At 41.8% G+C, this 21,894-nt stretch overlaps 1 protein-coding gene across 1 annotated transcript in view; it reads right to left on the bottom strand.

Moving 5' to 3' along the window:
* Positions 1 to 873: 873 nt before the first annotated feature.
* The window catches only part of LOC124798349 (solute carrier family 52, riboflavin transporter, member 3-A-like), a 113,034-nt gene continuing 92,013 nt past the window's right edge, over positions 874 to 21,894 (bottom strand). The window contains exon 3 of the mRNA XM_047261707.1: positions 874 to 1,255. Coding sequence (XP_047117663.1) covers positions 1,061 to 1,255 — 195 coding nt within the window. The 3' untranslated portion in view covers positions 874 to 1,060. The remainder of the gene's footprint in view (positions 1,256 to 21,894) is intronic.

Below are 21,894 nucleotides of genomic sequence, written 5' to 3'. Positions count from 1 at the left end.
ACGACGGACGGAGCAAGGACATCAAAAGCAGACTAGCACTGGCAAAAGGGCATTCCAGGCCAAGAGAAGTCTACTAGTATCAAACAATGCCTTAATTTGAGGACGAAATTGGTGTTCATAAATGGCAACATAACAGAATGTACGTTTGGAGCACAGCATTGTACCGTAATGAAACATGGACTGTGGGAAAACCAGAACAGAAGAGAATCGAAGCATTTAAGGTGTGGTGCTGCAGGTGAATGTTGAAAATTAAGTGGACAGTATTTTGTGGAATGCCAGTCTCGTGAGACGCGCATCACGTTGATTTTTGATGACTGCGGGCAAAGCTCTCCATAACCTGTTCGAAATAATCATCAACACGTGGGCGACCTGGCGATTTATCATATCGCAGTGAACAGTCCTTCTCAACAAAGTTATTGTGCCAAGAGTAAACTGTAGGCCTGCTTGCAGTTTCTTTAGTGTATTGGGAGCGAAATTTACGCCGAACAGTTGTTGCACAGTTCGTTTGATGAAACCAAAACACACAGCAACAGTGAAAGTAGCCATTTTAACTGTGCACTATGCCCTGGCACTGACGGTGGCGCAATGGGGTGCTGATGCACTTCGTGAATCAGACTTGAGGTTGTTTGCTAGAAAATGATATATCCACAGATTCTGTAAGTTATCGTAATAAATTTCTATGTCAATCCAAAGTTGTAAAGTCCTTTTTGACTCATCTTGTATAGAGCAGACATTGCGTGGATCTCTTACACCAAATCTCTACACGAATATTTGAAAACCATCTTGGTAGTCTGTCGGTGGACACACTGTTATTCTTTGGACATTGTGCGCGAGGAGCCAGAGTTGAAATAAAAAAAAAATATATACGGCATTTATTGTAAATGGCAGTATACATTTAAGATGTAAATAATTCGTAGACAAAACTGATGTCCTTGTCAGTTTCACAGCACAAAGTAATGTCATCTGGAGATCGTGTTCACTGGACAGTATAAATAAAATTGCACAGTCACTGTGTGACGTGCGCAGCTTGTGGTCTCGTGCACACCGTCTGTGGAAGTGATCAGCACGGAGAGTACGAATGGAAGATGCCGGCGTAGTTGACCAGGAAGAAGGTGACCACGGAAGCGACGGCCGACCCCATCTGCTGCGCGGCGCCGCACCAGAACAGGCTGCGACCGCCCTCCGTGCGGAAAATGGACGCTATCGCCAGCTTCATGTACGAAATGGCTCCCGTGAAGATCACCCACGAAATGACCTGGAAACAAGCAAATACTGGCATTCGGTAGTTCCTCAAATACATAGACGGAAAAGAATCGCAAGGCAAAGAAATAATTAATGTAGAGTAATGAAATTTCAGGAATACATTTCTCAACGTAACATACTAAAATTTTTAACACTGCAAGGTCACATGTTAATGTAAGCGCGAGACAATCCACTGCAAATGTGAAAAATCTGGTACATTAATAACCAGTGTAACCACTAGAATGATATATTGAAGCATGCAAACATGCATGAATTGTGTCGTACAGGTGCCGGATGTCAGTTTGTGTGATGGTCATTCAGGCCTGGTGCACTAGGTTGCCGGCTGTTGTGATCGAGCGGTTCGAGGCGCTTCAGTTCGGAGCCACGCGGCTGCTACTAATCTAAGGACATCACACACATCCATGCCCGAGGCAGGATTCGAACCTGACACCGCAGCAGCAGCGTAGTTCCGGACTAAAGCGCCTAGAACCGCTCGGCCACAGCGACCGGCCCCGACACAATTCCTGTTTTTCTTTCCTTAAATATAACATCTGTACAAAAAATCAACTATTCCCCGAAGTTGGAAGAAAACACGGGTTACATTCGTCTCCAAGAAAGGCAAGAATATAAGCACTATGGGAGTCAACATATATATATATATATATATATATGCTGACCACGAAAGAATTAAACGAATGGGACGGAAATCGGTGGATGTGATACACATATACAGACAAACAAATTATTACAGTTTCAGAAAAATTGAATAATTTATTCAAGAGAAAAACTGACAAATTGATCAAGTTAATAAGTCGTTGGCCCACCTGTGACCCTTGTGAAAGCAGTTATTCGACTTGGCATTGTTGGATATCCTCCTGAGGGATATTGTGCCAAATTCTGTCCAACTGACGCGCTATATCGTAAAAATCCCGATCTAGTAGGAGGGCCTTGCCCGTAGTTCTCCTAACGTTCTCAATTGTGGAGAGATCCGGTGACATTGGTGGCCAAGGTAGGGTCTGGCAAGCACGAAGATGAGCAGTACAATTTCTCGCCGTGTGGTGGCGGGCATTATCTTGCTGAAATGTAAGTCCAGCATGGCTTGCCATGAAGGACAACAAACAGGCTAAGGGCTGGTGCTATGAGAAGAAAACTCCTGGTTGCCAGACCAAATGGCAGGCAACAGTCAGGTTGTTGTCCCACCGCTGTCCAGGGCGTTTCCAAACACCTCTTCGGCCTGGAATCTCTTTGACTGGAGTAGAGTTGTCTTCAGTGATGAGTTCCGTTTTGAATTGAGCCTCAATAAACATTCGGGTAAATTCTTCATGGTTCGTCGTTTTCTTGTGTTAGTGAGTGTGTGAGACGTCCATCGGTATTGGAATTATAGGACATATTCTGAGCTAAAACAGAATGAGAAATCTCGAACAGAACGACCTTCATCAAAGTCAACCAGAATGTTTTCCACAAACATCGCTTATGTGAAACGCAATTCGAGCATTTCTCAGATGACATTCTGAAAGCCATAGTTGAAAGCAGTCAGGTAGCTGCAATATTTATTGACTTCCGGAACTCATGTGACTGAGTACCACACCTACGCTTATTAATGAAAGTACAATCATACGGGGCATCTAATTAAATCTATGACTGGATTGAAGATTTCTTGATAGGGACGAAGCAGCATGGTATCTATGATGCAGAACCATCGACAGATGTAGAAGCAACCTTGGGCGTGTTTCATACTAGTGTCTTACAAACCATGCTGTTCGTTTTCTATGTTAATGACCTAATAATTGTAACCTCACCTTCTTGCAGATGATGCAATTTTCTGTAATGAACTTCTGTCTTAAAAGAGAGGACAAATATTGTCAGACCTTGATAAGTTATCAAATAAGTAAAATGATTGTCAGCTTGCTTTGAATTTTCATAAATGTAAAAATTGTGCAGTTCATAAAACCCAAATACTGAGAAAATAATATGAGTCTACAAAAAAGATTGCCTATAAAACGCGTGCACGACCCATCACAGAATATTTCTGGAGTGTGTGGGACCCAAAGTAAATATGAATGACTAACAGAGGATATTGAATGCATACAGAGAAGGGCAGCACGAATGGTGACAGATTTGTTTGACCTATGCGAGAACATCACGTAAATGCTGGAAACGCTCAACTGGCAGGCACCCGAAGACAGACGCACATTATTTCCTGAAAGCCTACTTGCAAACTTTCAGGAAACAGTAATCAGTGAGGACACTATAATATACCACAACCCTCGGTACTTAGTACTTATATGGATATGGTATCCGAAAGAACAGACTCCATTGATGACCTGCAGCCGTCTAGAATGAAATCAGAGTTAATTTAATACCTTCAGCTGCTGAAGGGCGTAAGCAGGACACCCCGGGTTCGAGTCACAGTTGGGGCACACATTTTCACCTGTCCCCATTGATGTACATCAACGCACGTCAGCAGCTGAAGGTATTAAATTAATTCTGATTTCACTCTGTACTTAGCTCCATAGGGATCACGAAGAGAGGATTACACTACTTACAGCAAGGACAGAGACATTAAAGCAATCATTCTTCCCATTCTCCATATACGAATGGAACGGGAAGACACCTTAATAGTGGTACAATGGGAAGTTCCCCGTAAAATCTATTTGCAGAGGTCTGAAGAATGGCGATATAGATGTAGATGCACTGTCGACCACTGACAACTGCGTCATTTGGAAGCGCTGTGGAGGGGTATGCCATCAGCATACAGCTCTTGCAGACACTGTTAGCTTCCGAAACACTGGAGCGACTACTTCTCATTCGAGCAGAATTCGACAATGATTGCAAAGGGAAATCACTTGTGGTCTTTTTTGGAGGAATTATTTTTGTGCTGGCGTAAACTGTCGCCAGCACACCAGCCAGCAAAGATGTAGCGCGAAGGTCGATAGCAGGCGCTGGATCAAGCGCGAATATCACGAGAGAGGCCAGAGACAGACTCACAAACAACACGCCGCCAGCGCCCTCTCGACAGCAACTATTTAGATCGCAGCCACTGACCAGAGGGTCTCACTCACTAGCACAGTCACTGACTCATTCTAGTTTGGCGTTTATCATTCATTCACAGAGTGGATCACAGGCTACAACAGTACACCGTGACCAGATTTGAACTATAGTGAGTAAAGTTTGGAACAGCAAGTTTCCAGTAGCGTCTGCAAGATGACTATTATTACTGAGCTTGTACCACAACACTGGATTCTATTCAAGAGACGCAGCTTGCTGTATTTGTAAACAAAGAACTGTGTTAATCCAAATGTGCATTTGTGTTGTAGAAAGAGGATACTGGCCACCCATAACATCCTCTCCCTTGTTCCCTTGGTACAACACTCTACAATTTTAAAATTCATATTTAGCGATTTAGATAATCGACAGTTAAACTTGGATTCTAACTCAGTTGCTCCCGAATACGAGTACAACATCTTGGGTGGTGCAGTAATTCCTTCGGTGGAACCTCCCAAAATATGTCTTGCTGACATAGTGACGTCACTTTTTCCTGGAATTTACGAGAATAATGCAGTCGCAACGAGAGACCAGGAAAGATTAGACGTCTCCACATGTGACGAGGCAGCTAACTTTGGCGTGTACGCGGACGCGAAAGCCAGCCTCAAGAAAGACATCACTTGAGTCACATGGGACGTGCTAGTTCACGTGATTTGTGATTGTAGCGCAGTCCAGCAGCAACTGTCGGCTGCATCTGGTTTGAAGACCACACAGTTTCTTTATAAAAATGAACGCGCGTAAAATTCCTACGTCAGACTTTTTTTTTTCTTTTTTGTCGTCAGACTTCTAGTTGGTTCGCTGCGGCCTGCCACGAGGTCCTCTCTTGCGCCAACCTCTTCATCTCAGAGGAGCACTTGCATCCCACATCCCTATAATGCACGTTTCCTCTCTTGCCATATCATAGTCATGTTGTGCTGTCTGTAGGATGCAAAAATAAAAACTTCAGTGTTCATGAACACGTTACAAGAAGAAAAAGAAAGCCCCATGTCTAGTCAGTAAGGTTATATAACCTTATAAAACTTCACAAAATCGGACAGAAGCACTGCTGAGAGAGAGCGCACATATTTTTAAATAAAATTGAGTGTTACAGAACATATTCCTATTAATCTGATAAGAAAACCACACAACATTTTGAAAACGTGAAGGGAACTAGACTTCACGGGCCTATCATGGACTTTAAACATGATGAAGCGATTGGTTACCTCCACTGCTGTAATTATGACTGGGAGATACGGAAATGTCATTAATGAAGTATCCCAACATTCAGTCCTAGCTCGACCGTTGCTTCGTATGATACATGTGAATGGTCTTCCTTTCAATACACGATAAGAATAGGGAAGCTAAGGCGAAACGGCTGCAGGAAATGTGTGAACAAATCTAAAAAAGCTGGCCATCTGAAAGATAGATTTAAGAGATAGAAAATTCAAAATAGCATTTGATAAATTATAAGTAAATGTGTCAACATAAATAGTGCTGGAGGAATTCCACTGTTAAACGTAGTGGAGAGAGCAGATTGGTGGAAATAATACACTGGAGGCCTCTGTGAGTGGGTGGGACTGTCACCTGGCGTGATAGAAGAAAGTTACACAACCTTTAAGAAAATGTGAATGGAACTAGGCGCCTGTAGAGTGTGTGCAGTATTACATGTTCCCTAGCTGTGCAGACAGCGGTAGTGAAGCGGCCAATAGTAGTGGTGGGGACTGCTCTGTGGATGAGATTGTGTGGTAGGGGAGGTGTAGTTCTACAGCTTAAGCCTTCCCACGTACGCCATCGCGCAGAACATGTAAGTTATAGCTAGAAAGTCGGAAAACGAACGTATTAATGGGCTACGCCAGTATGACAAATAGTTCAACAAGTCAACCGTTTACTATTAAAAACACAATGGTTTCAGGATGGAGCTGAAATTCCAACAAAGGGAACGATTTATTTTCGCCTGTCTTGTACACCATTTTTTCTTTCCGTTGTTGTCATGTTAAAATTAGCTTTTATTCCCATCACACAGAGGGGTTTACCCAATTTCACATCAAAAACATGCGAATGCAGTTGCATAAAAGAGTCTGCTATTAATCAAACAACTGAGGACAAGTAAAGTCAACAGCTTATGAAAAAGACTGCTACTCACTATATAGCAGAGGTGCTGAGTCACAGACATGCAGAACAAAAAGACTGTCAGACAAGTAAGCTTCCAGCCAAAAAGCCCTTATTCCAAGTTTGACAATGCACACACACACACACACACACACACACACACACACACACACAGGCAAATGCAACTCAAACGTACATGACCACAGTCCTGGTGGCAGTTGAGGCCAGACTGTGAGCAGCACACGATGGGAGAAGAAATCTCGGTGGTGGGTGCATTGAAACTGGAGTACGAGGGGGAGGGAGACCAGATTAGAAGTGGGAGAAAGTAAAGTCCTGCTTATGGGATCATAAAGGGACGAAGTGGAGAGTGGGCAGGGCAGGTAGATTCAGTCGGGAGGTTAGACGGCGGGCAGGGAATGGGTCAGGAGAAAGGAAGAAGAGAGAAGACGGTGGGTCAGTTAGTGGAATAGAGGGCTGTGTAGTGCCATGATGGGAACAGGTTAGGAGATAGGTGGGTGTAGCACAATAACTAACGAAGGTTGACGCAGGAGGATTACAGGAACGTAGAATATACTGCAGAGAGAGTTTCCACCTGTGAATTTCAGGAATGCAGGTGTTGGTAGAAACGATACAGGTCTCACAGGCTGTGAAGCAGTCACCAAAATGAAGAACATTGTGTTGGGCAGTGTGCCTAGAAAATGGGTGTCCAACTGTTCCTTGGCCACAGTTTGTCAGTGGCCATTCATGCTTGTTGGTTGTCATGCTAATGTAGAATGCAGCAGAGTGGTTGAAGCTTAGCTTGTAGATTACATGACTGTTTTCACAGGTAGCCCTGCCTTTGATGGGATAGGTGATGTTTGTGACTGGACTGGGGTAGGTGGTGGCGGGAAGAAGAATTATAGGACACGTCTTGCATCTAGATCTGTACAGGAATATGGGCCATGAGGCAAGGAGTTAAGGGGTTGGGAGCAGGGGTGGAGTAGGGGCGGACGAGGATATTGTATAGGTTCGGTTGGCGGCGGAAGATCATTGTGGGAGGGGTTGGAACGATAGTTGATGTAGGATATTCCTCATTTCAGGGCAGTTGTTGCCTAACACATTAATACTTCTCGAATGTAGTTCAAGTCAATTCACTGGAACATTACTTGCTAAACTGTGTATCTTATCAACAAAACAGAAGTTTAGTATCAATTAAAAGTAGATTCACATAGTTAACTGTCTTTAGGATCATACTATTACTGAGTGCAACTTTGCCTAATTAGGCTGGCGACCGTTTCCTTTTATGTAATTACAATTTGCTTTATTACTGATAGAACATTGGTTCGATTGCCGTTTGTTTTGCTGTTGTTCGTCCGCAGCTCGTGGTCGTGCGGTGGCGTTCTCGCTTCCCACGCCCGGGGTCCCGGGTTCGATTCCCGGCGGGGTCAGGGATTTTCTCTGCCTCGTGATGACTGGGTGTTGTGTGATGTCCTTAGGTTAGTTAGATTTAAGTAGTTCTAAGTTCTAGGGGACTGATGACCGTAGATGTTAAGTCCCATAGTGCTCAGAGCCATTTGCTGTTGTTCCACAACATTTCGGTAGAACTGTCGGACATCACCTGAAGGTGGCCAGAAGACTCTGCGCCGAAATATTGTGGCAGGAAGTTGCAGACATCCGGCAGTTCTCCCGAAATGTTGTGGAATAATATGTACACCGGGAAAGCTTTGATCTGTTTTCCTGTTGCTTCCTCTCAATTAAAAGTCTTTCTAGACTCGAAAAAGTTCGATAGGTTTCCATTACGCACAGTCACGGTCACAACGGTCCTTTCACAGACATAACATTATCGGTATGCTGGAAATTTTGTAGTAGCCGCTAGTGTTACACGCTGCGCCGCGTGACAGGACATTCGTTAGTTTCTTACACGGTAAGATTTTTTTCCCCGTATTGTCATTTCTCTTCTCCATCAGGGGCGGGCTGGCAGCAGCATAAGCGCTGCTCTTCAGCCAAGAGACATAAGTAGACAGGAAGACATTAAAAACAATATAAAGGAGATAACATGGTGGAATATACAGAAACAAAAAAGGCGGAACATAAGCAAAGAAGACATACAAAGCGGTGACTGTAAATCGGAGATAACAATCTAAAAAAGTGTCACACAAAAAAAAACCACACACTGCATTAAAAGGCACCTGGCAAAGTACGGTTGGAGCATAAAAGTTCGTAGAACGAGTAAAACAGCCACATGACGGACGGCGTAGCAAGGAACTGTCATGGACGATAAACAGGTCGAGCACACAATTAAAACCCACATCACTAGATGATACTGTATAACGGCACCGAAACACGACACTAACGTAGCACACTGATAACGAATAAAAACCTGGAGAATCTAGAATCTGCGGGGGGGGGGGGGGGGGGGGGCAAGGGGAACGGGAAGAAGGGGGAAGGAGGCTTGGAGTAGGGGTGAGAAAGGGGGATGAGGTGAGGGGGGGGGGGGGAAGCGCCGAAGGGGGTTCGGAAAGGAAGGTACGGGAGAGGAAAATAGCCGAGGAGGGAGTGCCACGGTAAGATTTTGACCGTAGCACATGTACCAAGCGCAAAACAAATGTATTACAAGCACTGACTATCCAGCGGGACGAACTTGCAGTAATTGAATAAAACAAATAACAGCAAATATTATGGGAGTTTAAAAAGTAAATTGTAATACATAGTCAATATTAAATGGATACAAAAACAGTAGTAGATCAAAGCGAACAGAACGTGCAGTACAGGGCGTACTGAGAAACATCATGGAGCCCGATAGCAGTTACAGAAATGGGTACACAGGTAACGCCACAGAACTGTGGTTGCCGTATGTAGCATACCATACGTACGTAAAGACCAGATTCAGATTATGAGTCTGTTACAATTAAGGGGAGCAGGAGGTGGTCAAATCCAAAAAATTACGATTTTTTTTTTGCTACCGAAAATTAATTGGAACATTCGTCTTTAATATAAACCTTGAATTATTGTTCTACTCGCCCTAGAAGTGGAGTTATTACCATTTTCCCCCACGCCTGCAGAGGAAATGGAAGGCCGCTGAATGCATCTAACACCCTCTCATGACTTCCTGGCGAACTGCTTGGGATTTTCTTGGCCTGTTACGCATACAGCGCCTTATGTTACGCATACAGCGAGTGTGCAAGGGTTGGCTACATTGTTTTCTGTGACAAATGTTACCCGTATTTCCTTACAGCTTACTCCTATTTTGCTCAGAATTTCGAACATCTTGCTCCATTTAATATTGTCGTACACTTTTGTTCTGGTTACGATGCCACGTTTTAGTAACCGTGTATATAAGAAGAGGAAGAACTTAGGGAAAAGAAAATTAACACTAATACCAAGTTACGATACTACAATGAATAAGAGCGCGGAACATCGTCTCTTTGCTGTTTACCGTTTCGAATTAGTTCAGTGTTGCGCCTGTTGTTGGTAGTATTATACTTCTTGTGTAAAGCGGGTAATATGCAGTATGTATAAAAATCAGGAGGGAACAATAAAACCAATTTTTCATGACTTAGCACAGCCAGAATTGTTACACAAATGTGTACACGGAAAGACGCAGAATCCTAATGAGAGCGTAAACAATTTGATTTGGAAAGTGATTCCTAAAAAGGGTGTTTGTAAGCATAAAAATACTGCACTTTGGCATTTATGATGCAATAGCAACCTACAACCAAGGGAACAGTGTGAAGTGTGAAGTTCTGAAGGCATTAGGATTTACAGCTGGGGTGAACACTGTACGAGCACTAAGAAATATTGACAGAGAAAGGATAAGAGGAGCACAAAGAAGAGAAAGGCATATGAAGTATGATGCAACAACAGGCCAGAAAAGAAGACACAAGAGGAAGCTTTTGGAGGATGAAGAAGAAGACCCCGATAATCCATCCTATAGTGCAGGAATGTATTGAGAAACTTTGATGGCCATTTCCCGTAAATTAGAATTTTTCGAATATAAGGAACATTTTCTCAAAATCCACTCAAGCTAGAGAGATGAAATTTTCATACAGCACTCCTAGTGGTCAAACTTACATTGTAACACAGCCATTTGGCAATATGTTCAGTAGTTTCATTTCAGTTTAATTATAAAGCAATTATTTGTAAAAAAAATCTGGGTCATTAATAAAAAAAAAATAATTGGAAGGAAACTAGAAAAGATACTCCAAAATCCCTCAGTCATAACTGCAATACTAAACCACTCTATATGTAAAAAAAATTCAAATTTTTCTATTTGGTAGTTTATTCATAAAAGTTCCTCAAACTTAGTGATTTTAACATGGGCAGCAAGGCACCTCCGGCTCCCCTTAAAACAGAAATCAAAGGACGGAACGAATATGGAGAACATAAAGATTACGTAAATGAATCGACTGGTATGTTCAGCACTTCGCAAACAGAGAAAGAATCGATAGAATCACATGATGTAGGATCAGAGCATGAGGAGGGAGTAGAGCAGGGATAGCGAAAACCATTAAGCATGAATGACCTATTCAAACTTTTGTCTACACAAATTAATGATCACAGTAAATCAAAAATTAGTAGCATTAATAGTCAAATTAAAACACAAGCTAGTGGTCTTGAGAATCAATTGAAAACATAGGCAAGTGGTATTAGTATCCTCCATAATTGAATGTAAACACAGAGTCCAAAAATAAGTAAATGGATCGAAAAAGTAGACAAGAAAGTAGGTGTTTTGAGTACTGCAATGAAAGACAAGAAACTTGAAATGAATACCATAAATACCAATGTGGCCACTATGGAGGGACAGATCAATGATATCAATGAAAGGTTCGATTTGGTGATGTTGTGGTCCTCAGTCCCGAGACTGGCCTGATGCAGCCCTCCATGCCACTCTATCCTGTGCAAGCTTTTTCATCTCCCAGTACCTACTGCAACCTACATCCTTCTGAATCTGCTTAGTGTATTCATCTCTTGGTCTCCCTCTACGATTTTTACCCTCCCCGCTGCCCTCCAATACTAAATTGGTGATCCCTTGATGCCTCAGAACATGTCCTACCAACCGATCCCTTCTTCTGGTCAAGTTGTGCCACAAACTTCTCTTCTCCCCAATCCTATTCAATACTTCCTCATTAGTTATGTGATCTACCCATCTAATCTTCAGCATTCTTCTGTAGCACCACATTTCGAAAGCTTCTATTCTCTTCTTGTCCAAACTATTTATCGTCCATGTTTCACTTCCATACATGGCTACACTCCATACGAATACTTTCAGAAATGACTTCCTGACACTTAAATCAATACTGAATGTTAACAAATTTCTCTTCTTCAGAAACGCTTTCCTTGCCATTGCCAGCCTACATTTTATATCCGCTCTACTTCGACCATCATCAGTTATTTTGCTCCCCAAATAGCAAAACTCCTTTACTACTTTAAGTGCCTCATTTCCTAATCTAATTCCCTCAGCATCACCCGACTTAATTAGACTACATTCCATTATCCTTGTTTTGCTTTTGTTGATGTTCATCTTATATCCTCCTTTCAAGACACTGTCCATTCCATTCAACTGCTCTTCCAAGTCCTTTGCTGTCTCTGACAGAATTACAATGTCATCGGCGAACCTCAAAGTTTTTATTTCTTCTCCATGAATTTTAATACCTACTCCGAATTTTTCTTTTGTTTCCTTTACTGCTTGCTCAATATACAGATTGAACAACATCGGGGAGAGGCTACAACCCTGTCTTACTCCCTTCCCAACCACTGCTTCCCTTTCATGTCCCTCGACTCTTATAACTGTCATCTGGTTTCTGTACAAATTGTAAATAGCCTTTCGCTCCCTGTATTTTCCCCTGGCACCTTCAGAATTTGAAAGAGAGTATTCCAGTTAACGTTGTCAAAAGCTTTATCTAAGTCTACAAATGCTAGAAACGTAGGTTTGCGTTTTCTTAATCTTTCTTCTAAGATAAGTCGTAAGGTCAGTATTGCCTCACGTGTTCCAGTGTTTCTACGGAATCCAAACTGATCTTCCCCGAGGTTGGCTTCTACTTGTTTTTCCATTCGTCTGTAAAGAATTCGTGTTAGTACTTTGCAGCTGTGACTTATTAAGCTGATAGTTCGGTAATTTTCACATCTGTCAACACCTGCTTTCCTTGGGATTGGAATTATTATATTCTTCTTGAAGTCTGAGGGTATTTCGCCTGTTTCATACATCTTGCTCACCAGATGGTAGAGTTTTGTCAGGATTGGCTCTCCCACGGCCGTCAGTAGTTCCAATGGAATATTGTCTACTCCGGGGGCCTTGTTTCGACTCAGGTCTTTCAGTGCTCTGTCAAACTCTTCACGCAGTATCATATCTCCCATTTCATCTTCATCTACACCCTCTTCCATTTCCATAATATTGTCCTCAAGTACATCGCCCTTGTATAGACCCTCTATATACTCCTTCCACCTTTCTGTTTTCCCTTCTTTGCTTAGAACTGGGTTTCCATCTGAGCTCTTGATATTCATACAAGTCGTTCTCTTATCTCCAAAGGTCTCTTTAATTTTCCTGTAGGCAGTATCTATCTTACCCCTAGTGAGATAGGCCTCTACATCCTTACATTTGTCCTCTAGCCATCCCTGCTTAGCCATTTTGCACTTCTTGTCGATCTCATTTTTGAGACGTTTGTATTCCTTTTTGCCTGTTTCACTTACTGCATTTTTATATTGTCTCCTTTCATCAATTAAATTCAATATTTCTTCTGCTACCCAAGGATTTCTACTAGCCCTCGTCTTTTTACCTACTTGATCCTCTGCTGCCTTCACTACTTCATCCCTCAAAGCTACTCATTCTTCTTCTACTGTATTTATTTCCCCCATGCCTGTCAATTGCTCCCTTATGCTCTCCCTGAATCTCTGTACAACCTCTGGTTCTTTCAGTTTATCCAGGTCCCATCTCCTTAAATTCCCACCTTTTTGCAGTTTCTTCAGTTTTAATCTACAGGTCATAACCAATAGATTGTGGTCAGAGTCCACATCTGCCCCTGGAAATGTCTTACAATTTAAAACCTGGTTCCTAAATCTCTGTCTTACCATTATATAATCTATCTGATACCTTTTAGTATCTCCAGGGTTCTTCCATGTATACAACCTTCTTTCATGATTCTTAAACCAGGTGTTAGTTATGATTATGTTGTGCTCTGTGCAAAATTCTACCAGGCGGCTTCCTCTTTCATTTCTGTCCCCCAATCCATATTCACCTACTATGTTTCCTTCTCTCCCTTTTCCTACACTCAAATTCCAGTCACCCATGACTATTAAATTTTCGTCTCCCTTCACAATCTGAATAATTTCTTTTATTTCATCATACATTTCTTCAATTTCTTCGTCATCTGCAGAGCTAGTTGGCATATAAACTTGTACTACTGTAGTAGGTGTGGGCTTCGTATCTATCTTGGCCACAATAATGCGTTCACTATGCTGTTTGTAGTAGCTTACCCACATTCCTATTTTCCTATTCATTATTAAACCTACTCCTGCATTACCCCTATTTGATTTTGTGTTTATAACCCTGTAGTCACCTGACCAGAAGTCTTGTTCCTCCTGCCACCGAACTTCACTAATTCCCACTATATCTAACTTCAACCTATCCATTTCCCTTTTTAAATTTTCTAACCTACCTGCCCGATTAAGGGATCTGACATTCCCTGTTCCGATCCGTAGAATGCCAGTTTTCTTTCTCCTGATAACGACGTCCTCTTGAGTAGTCCCCGCCCGGAGATCCGAATGGGGGACTATTTTACCTCCGGAATATTTTACCCAAGAGGACGCCATCATCATGTAATCATACAGTAAAGCTGCATGCCCTCGGGAAAAATTACGGCTGTAGTTTCCCCTTGCTTTCAGCCGTTCGCAGTACCAGCACAGCAAGGCCGTTTTGGTTAATGTTACAAGGCCAGATAAGTCAATCATCCAGACTGTTGCCCTTGCAACTACTGAAAATGCTGCTGCCCCTCTTCAGGAACCACACGTTTGTCTGGCCTCTCAAAAGATACCCCTCCGTTGTGGTTGCACCTACGGTACGGCTATCTGTATCGCTGAGGCACGCAAGCCTCCCCACCAACGGCAAGGTCCATGGTTCATGGGGGGGGGGGGGAGGTTCGATTTAGAAATTATAAATACCCAAGATACAGTAAAATGAAAGTGAATAAAAAAGTTTTCGGTCTAAAAACCGAAATTGTTGAATATAGAACGAAATTTCACGTTTGAGAGAGACATTGGTTGGTTTTGGGAATGAAATAAGAAAACAAGTAAATATTTGCAAACAGAAGTGTAGCCAAAACTCTTCACAAAATCATGGCATGATCTACGACCTTGTAAAGAAAATAAGAGTCAAGTCCAGTTGCGTCAATGATGGGATACCTCATAACAAATTATTAGAGGATGAAGAACGCTTTGATCCTGCCAAAAGTCCTACAGGCTGGCACCCAAAGAATTTTTTGAAAAATTGAGAAAGAATTTTTCCTGAATATCTGACAGATCAGGAAAAGATTAATGTAGTTGTCAGTGCATTAACAGGTGAAGCTCAACGATGGGGTCTAAATTTGAACACTAATCAGGTTACGTTTAACGAATTCAAACAAAAGTTTATCAAGGAATACTGATCCGAACAAAAACAAGATTGTTTATGGAGGGAATTTATACTGACTAGATTATATGACAGTAGGGGCAGATACTCTATGAAAAATTTCTCTGAATCCTGGTACCGAAAACTGACGCACTTAAGAAACAGACGACCCAGATCCGAGATTGTATGGGAGGTGTGGAAAAAGCTGCCAGAGAATTCGAAGAGATACGTAGGAATCAATCATAAAGCCTTTTCTCCGTTTCTAGAAAGAACAGATGATGAAGACCGCGCCGGCCGAAGTGGCCGTGCGGTTAAAGGCGCTGCAGTCTGGAACCGCAAGACCGCTACGGTCGCAGGTTCGAATCCTGCCTCGGGCATGGATGTTTGTGATGTCCTTAGGTTAGTTAGGTTTAACTAGTTCTAAGTTCTAGGGGACTAATGACCTCAGCAGTTGAGTCCCATAGTGCTCAGAGCCATTTGAACCATTTGATGAAGACCATTGGCGAAGTAATTGTGACTATCGCCGTAATAACAACACTGTAACTAATCACAATGACAATGAACAAAATGACGGCGATAGGTGTCGCGTCAATATTGTTCAACAAAGTAGTGGAGAGGTCGAGGTACTTTGGTCTGTCGCAGAAGAGGATTTGCCCCACGACTTTAGCACGACAACAACCACGTGGAGAACTAATGACCACGTATGCTGCAGGCCAAACTAACGCGGGCAGATTTTCACTGTCCAAACGTAAGAAACAACACTGGCGTCAACGTTGTGAAACTAATACTCGAGAGAGCAATTGCGAAGCACAACAGGTCGCTGCAACTAAGACGACATGTGCGCTCAGGAATGAGCCACTACAGGCAGGTGATGAAACTAGTGTGCGGACAGAAACCCCGCCAGTGAAGACTGCATCAGAACGATCAGCTGTCTGTATGGAAGATGCAAAAATATGTTCAGATGTGTGTGAATTCTAAGGGACCAAACCGCTGAGGTCATCGGTCCCTAGACTTACAGACTACTTGAACTAACTTCTGCTAACAAGGGAACATCCCCATCGCACCCCCCCTCAGATTTAGTTATAAGTTGGCACAGTGGATAGGCCTTGAAAAAATGAACACAGATCACTCGAGGAAACAGGAAGAAGTTGTGTGGAACTATGAAAAAATAAGCAAAATATGCAAACTGAGTAGTCCATGCGATGGTAAGCAACATTAAGGACAGTGTAAGCTCAGGAGCGCCGTGGTCTCGTGGTTGGCGTGAGCAGCTGGGGAACGAAAGGCCCTTGGTTCAAGTCTTCCCTCGAGTGAAAAGTTTAATTTTTTAATTTCAGACAATTATTTTGCGAAGCTGCTCAGGTACACAGAGCAGTATTGTTTACGTGATCGTGTGTCAATTAACAAAGTTCACGCACTCACACATAATCAACTTCGGTCTCCAAAATTCCAGGACATGTTCAGGTTTGCTTGGACATATGCAGGATTTGACGGTCTACACACGGAAAAATGTGAAAACGTTAAAACACATGTTTTGACAGAGCACAGGGAAAACTGTGCGACTGTGAAACTGTTGCATTCATTTGTTGCAGATTATGTGACAAACTCTTATGTTTTCATCACTTTTTGGGAGTGATTATCACATCCACAAGAAAACCTAAATCGGGCAAGGTAGAAGAATCTTTTTACCCATTCGCCAAGTGTACAAGTTAGGTGGGTCGACAACATATTCCTGTCATGTGACGCACATGCCGTCACGTGTCGTATAGAATATATCAGACGTGTTTTCCTGTGGAGGAATCGGTTGACCTATGACCTTGCGATCAAATGTTTTCGGTTCCCATTGGAGAGGCACGTCCTTTCGTCTATTAATCGCACGGTTATGCGGTGCGGTCGCAAAACACAGACACTAAACTTATTACAGTGAACAGAGACGTCAATGAACGAACGGACAGATCATAACTTTGCGGAAATAAAGAAAGTAAACTTTTCACTCGAGGGATGATTTGAACCAAGGACCTCTCACTCCGCAGCTGCTCACGCTAGCCACTTTGTTTTTCTTTTTTTTTTGTTAGTTTTCGTTCGTTTCATCTGCTCGCTGCGGACGTCGCAATACACCCGTTTCAGTTCGTCGTTGATCCATTAACTCAGTTTTTTTATTACAGAGGGCAGCTAACCCTCTGACCGGACACGCTGAGTTACCGTGCCGGCAACCACGGGACCACGGCGCTCCTGAGCTCACATTATCCTTGATGCTGCCTATCATGCGGATGGACTACTCAGTTTGCATATTTTGCTTATTTTTTTCATAGTTCCACACAGGGTCTTCCTGTTTTCTCGATTGATCCGTGTTCAGTTTTTCAAGGCCTATCCACTGTGCCAACTTATAACTAAATCTGAGGGGGGTGCGATGGGGAGGTTCCCTTGTAAGAACTACACACACACACACCCATACCTGAGGGAGGACTCGAACCTCCGGCGGGAGGTGCCATGCAAGTAAACGTGAGCATGTTCGAAGGTGAGGAAAAAGGCGCTGAAGTCAATTTGTATAACGACAAAAGTTGCGAAAATGAGTTGTCAGGGATTATTAGTTGCTGTGAACAGATGGATGATCTGTACCAAGGGCTAAAGCAGTACGAGTGGGAGGATTTCAAAAAGAACTGGCGACCAAAAGGTTAGGTAATAGTGAAAAGAGGAAAAAGGATGTCGAGAATAGGACATGGCCTGATAGTAAGAAAAGAAATACGGCCGTAATGAGGAGAATGGAAGAAAATGAAATCCTCAGCGTAGGGATGAAGCATTCCTTACTAACGAATTTCCAGCGGAACAAACTGTTATCAGTAAGCCAGAAGAAGTAGATAAAGATGGTTGTTTACGAATTACTGACGTTCGCCGGCCATTGTAGTCGAGCGGTTCTAGCCACTGCAGTCCGGAACCGCGCTGCTGCTACGGTCGCAGCTTCGAATCCTGCCTTGGGCATGGATGTGTGTGATGTCCTTAGGTTAGTTAGGTTTAAGTAGTTCTAAGTCTAGGGGACTGATAACCACAAATGTTAAGTCCCATAGTGCTTAGAGCCATATGAACCATTGTTTACTGACGTTCGCGAAGATTACACAAAATACGAAGTAAAGGTAGACGACTCTAGAGCCGATGTAAATGACTATTCTGACGAAGAACCTGTAATGAAAGGGAAAGAACTAATAACAGTATGAGGAAACTGTGACCCTGAGTATTTAAGGGCCGACAAAAGGTCGGATGAAGAAATTAACATGTGTCTATGAAAGGCGTTTCATTTAGAACCGAACAGTGACCCAGAATGGTACTGAAGTAACAGAAATGGAGGAAGGCGTGAAGAAATGTTGTTTGTACTACCAGATAAAGCAACTTCAAAACAAGAACCGGAAGTAAACACAGAACCAAGAAAAAAAGAACCTCCAGACTATATTACACGTAACCAACAACTAATTCAAGTCACAAAAGACTTTGAAATCAGAAAACTGAAAAAATCTCCAGACATATGTACTTTGCAGGTGAATAACATGTCTTGAAATGATCTTAAGGTCGGTCAAGATTTGTTATGGGAGGAACAAAAGAACTCTGACAGTAGAACAATTAAAGAAACCATAATCTGCGACGAAATTTGCGACACCAGGCAACAAGTCATTTTAGACAATGGGTCACAAGTCAGTGCCATATCATAGTCATTTTTTAGTACATTTCAGACGAACATGGATTAATAATGACTAGAGACCGGATTATATGCATTTACATGTAGCATATGCATTTGCATATTTGGCTCCTTTTCACGGGTTATTGCATATTTTAAATAAAAACTAGTGACGATGCGTATTTTCGCTCTATGTTTACAATACCTATTTAAAAAATTTAGACGGGCGGTCTCTAGCTCGATCTAGTTTTGATGTCTCACAGATTGACCGCGACCTACAACTGCGTGCAATCGCTAACCGAGAGGCCACTGCCTAGCGAAATCACTGCAGAAGAGGAACGGGAACAGGCAAACACAGTCAATGTTCCTGCGCCCGTGCCTCCCGTTAATCTCCTCCGCTGTCACACCGTACGCGTCGGCAACAATTAAACTACACAAGCCTTAAGTCGTACGTCCATTGTTTCAGTTTAGCTTTCTGTTTACTTGTACACACTGGAATGTGTTTACGACGTGTAGTGTGTAACGTGTTGTGCGCCATGCAGCCCGAAAAAAGGAACGTCGTTTCGTGGATAGCTGACCGTCGTGGAACATTTACATTTGACGGAATTGTTTTATACTGTCGAGTTTGCGAGAAAAAACATTTCGTGAAAATAGACCAGCATATCAAGATAAGTCTTCATATCGTAGGAATGCAGAAGAAAAGAGCACGACAACAACTTCTGACAACAGCAAGCTGCAGTACCAGGGATTTGTTCAAAGGTAACCAAAAAAGTAGGTTTTACATGTATCTATGTGAAGCATTCATTTCAAGAAATGTTCCTCTTTATAAACTTACAAACCCCGTCTTCAAAGGCTTCCTGCGCAAATATTGCTTAAATCAAAATATATCATATGAATCAACATTACATACCGACAAGTTGCGTAAATTTTCTGGAAGAAATACGCAATGAACTCAAGGATAGCGTTATCTGAATTTCAGTTGACGAAACTACAGACACTTGTGGTCATTACATTGCTAAATTAATTGTTGGTGCTTTAAAAAAAGAGCCTCGTTCTTCCTAGTTAGCGGCCTGCAAAGAACTTGAAAAAGTAAATCATTCTACAGTCGCCAGATTTGTGAATGACGGTATTAGAAAAATATTTCCAGAATCTTCTGCATGTGAAAGGATGTTTGAGTTTTTTCAGATGATGCTTCCTGTATGATCAAAGCAGAAAAAGCCCTCCGAGTATTTTATCCCAATTTGATTCATGTGACGTGGTTTGCTCATGGAGTACACCGCCTTGCTGAAAGTATGTTCCACGTTTGTGAATGTAAATAAGCTAATTTTACCCACAAAGGAAGTGTTTCTAAAGGCTCCAGCTCGCATCAAGACCTACAAAGAAAAACTACCAAATGTGCCTTTCCTTCCGGAACCAGTAGTAACTCGTTGGGGTACATGGGTCGAAGCTATGTTGTTTTACAAAGAACATTTCGAGGCCATTAGAGGGATAGTAAACGACTTCGATAGTGCAGAGGCGTTGGCAGTTTGCCAGTGCAAGAAAGCTTTTACTGATTCCGGTATTAAAAAAGACATTACTATGATAAGCACTCAGTTTTTCCACATGCCTGCAAGTATTAAAAAGCTTGAAACTCAAGGTATGTTCTTGAATGAATCTATTTAGTTAATGAATAAAATTATTCTACTGAACTCCTCATTGCCGGAAGTGTTCCCAAAAAAAAAAAAAAAAAAAAATAAAGAAAAGTTTCAAAATATTTTAAACAATAACCCAGGCTTTGAATCCTTCTGCCAAATTGATAGTTTTATTAATGGGACAGGTGAACTTTTGCCAGAAACAATAAGCGCCAACGTAGCAGCCAAATTCAAATACTGTCCAGTTACCTCAGTTGACATAGAACGGTCCTTTTCTGCTTATAAAAATGAAGACACAATCTTACTACCAAACATTTGGAACAGTACTTTATCGCTTATGTCTACAATAGTAGAAAAATGTAAAATAAATTGTAAATGATGCTTTGGTCCATAGTATTGATTAAAAGTTAATGCTGTTCAAAAAATTAATGACTGTATGTTGTTTTTTAAATAAAATAAATAAATTAATAATTAAATAAAATAAAATATAAAATTCGAACATGATTTCTTGGACGGTCCAGATTGAAATGCCGAAATGAATTTAGGGATACATTGGCTGGATAAAGAAAATGTGGTCTTTCACTGCAGTAACGAAGTTGTGCAGTTAGAAACTGATGCTAGAAATGAAAGTTTTTAGTGTTTTTGAAATGTACCATGTCAAACGCTTAATTGATGATAACCAGAAAGAGGATGGTTTTAAAGAAATCATTGAGAACTTACAAGACCTCGCACTAGAAGAAAATTCTGAACTGTTTAGCATATTAGAAAGAAACGACGATGTATTTGCGTACAAACTTGTGCTAGTTAAGAACTTTGAGTAGTGTATCGAACCTCTGACACACGAAACGTTTTTCGTGAGACCTTACTCGGCTTCCTTGTGTAAGAAACAAGCTGTACGGGTAGAAATAGAAAAAATAGTTGAATGCGGGGCAACTGAACGAAGTAACAGGGAATATAATAGATCTCCCGTAATTGTAAATAAGAAAGATGGGGGCGTGCGAGTGGTGACTGACGCACGAACTTTAAATAAGATTGTCAAAAGAGAAGTACCCCTACCAGAAAATCTAGATGAGGTGCTGCAAAAATTTCATAATTTGTATTACTTAACAAGCCTTAATTTGACGGATGGATACTGGCAGATTCCACTGAATGGGAAATCTCGCAAATGTACCGCGTTATTTGTCGGAAAACGTTATCAGTAGAAAGTTGTCCATTTAGGTCTTAATCATTTGTTTCAGTATTTATCAGAGCTTCAGATTAAGTACTACAACGAGAACTAAGTATTAGATTGACAATATATGTAGAAGACTTGTTTATCGCCACAGAAGAATTGCAAGGGCACTGTGAATTGTTAAACATAGGCTTCTCTGCTCTTCAGGCAGGTGGGATAACATTAAAACTAGAAAAGGTGAATTAGTTAGAAGACAGATAAAATTCCTGGGACATATCATTATCATTTCTGGGATTCCCAAGCAAATAGAAAAATTAAATGCTATTGAAAAATGCCCTCCACCCAAGAACAAAAAGAAACTTAAGGTCTTCCTTGGACTTTGTGGATTTTATCACAAATTTGATAGTCCCTATGTAAACAACCTACTGTGAAAGAACAGTGATTTTATTTGGACTAAAGAATGTCAGGATGGTTC

This window comes from Schistocerca piceifrons, chromosome 5, assembly GCF_021461385.2.
Source record: "Schistocerca piceifrons isolate TAMUIC-IGC-003096 chromosome 5, iqSchPice1.1, whole genome shotgun sequence".
Classification (NCBI taxonomy): Eukaryota; Metazoa; Arthropoda; class Insecta; order Orthoptera; family Acrididae; genus Schistocerca; species Schistocerca piceifrons.
The sequence above is the reverse complement of the archived record's forward strand: the minus strand, read 5'-3'. Positions and strand labels throughout refer to the sequence as shown.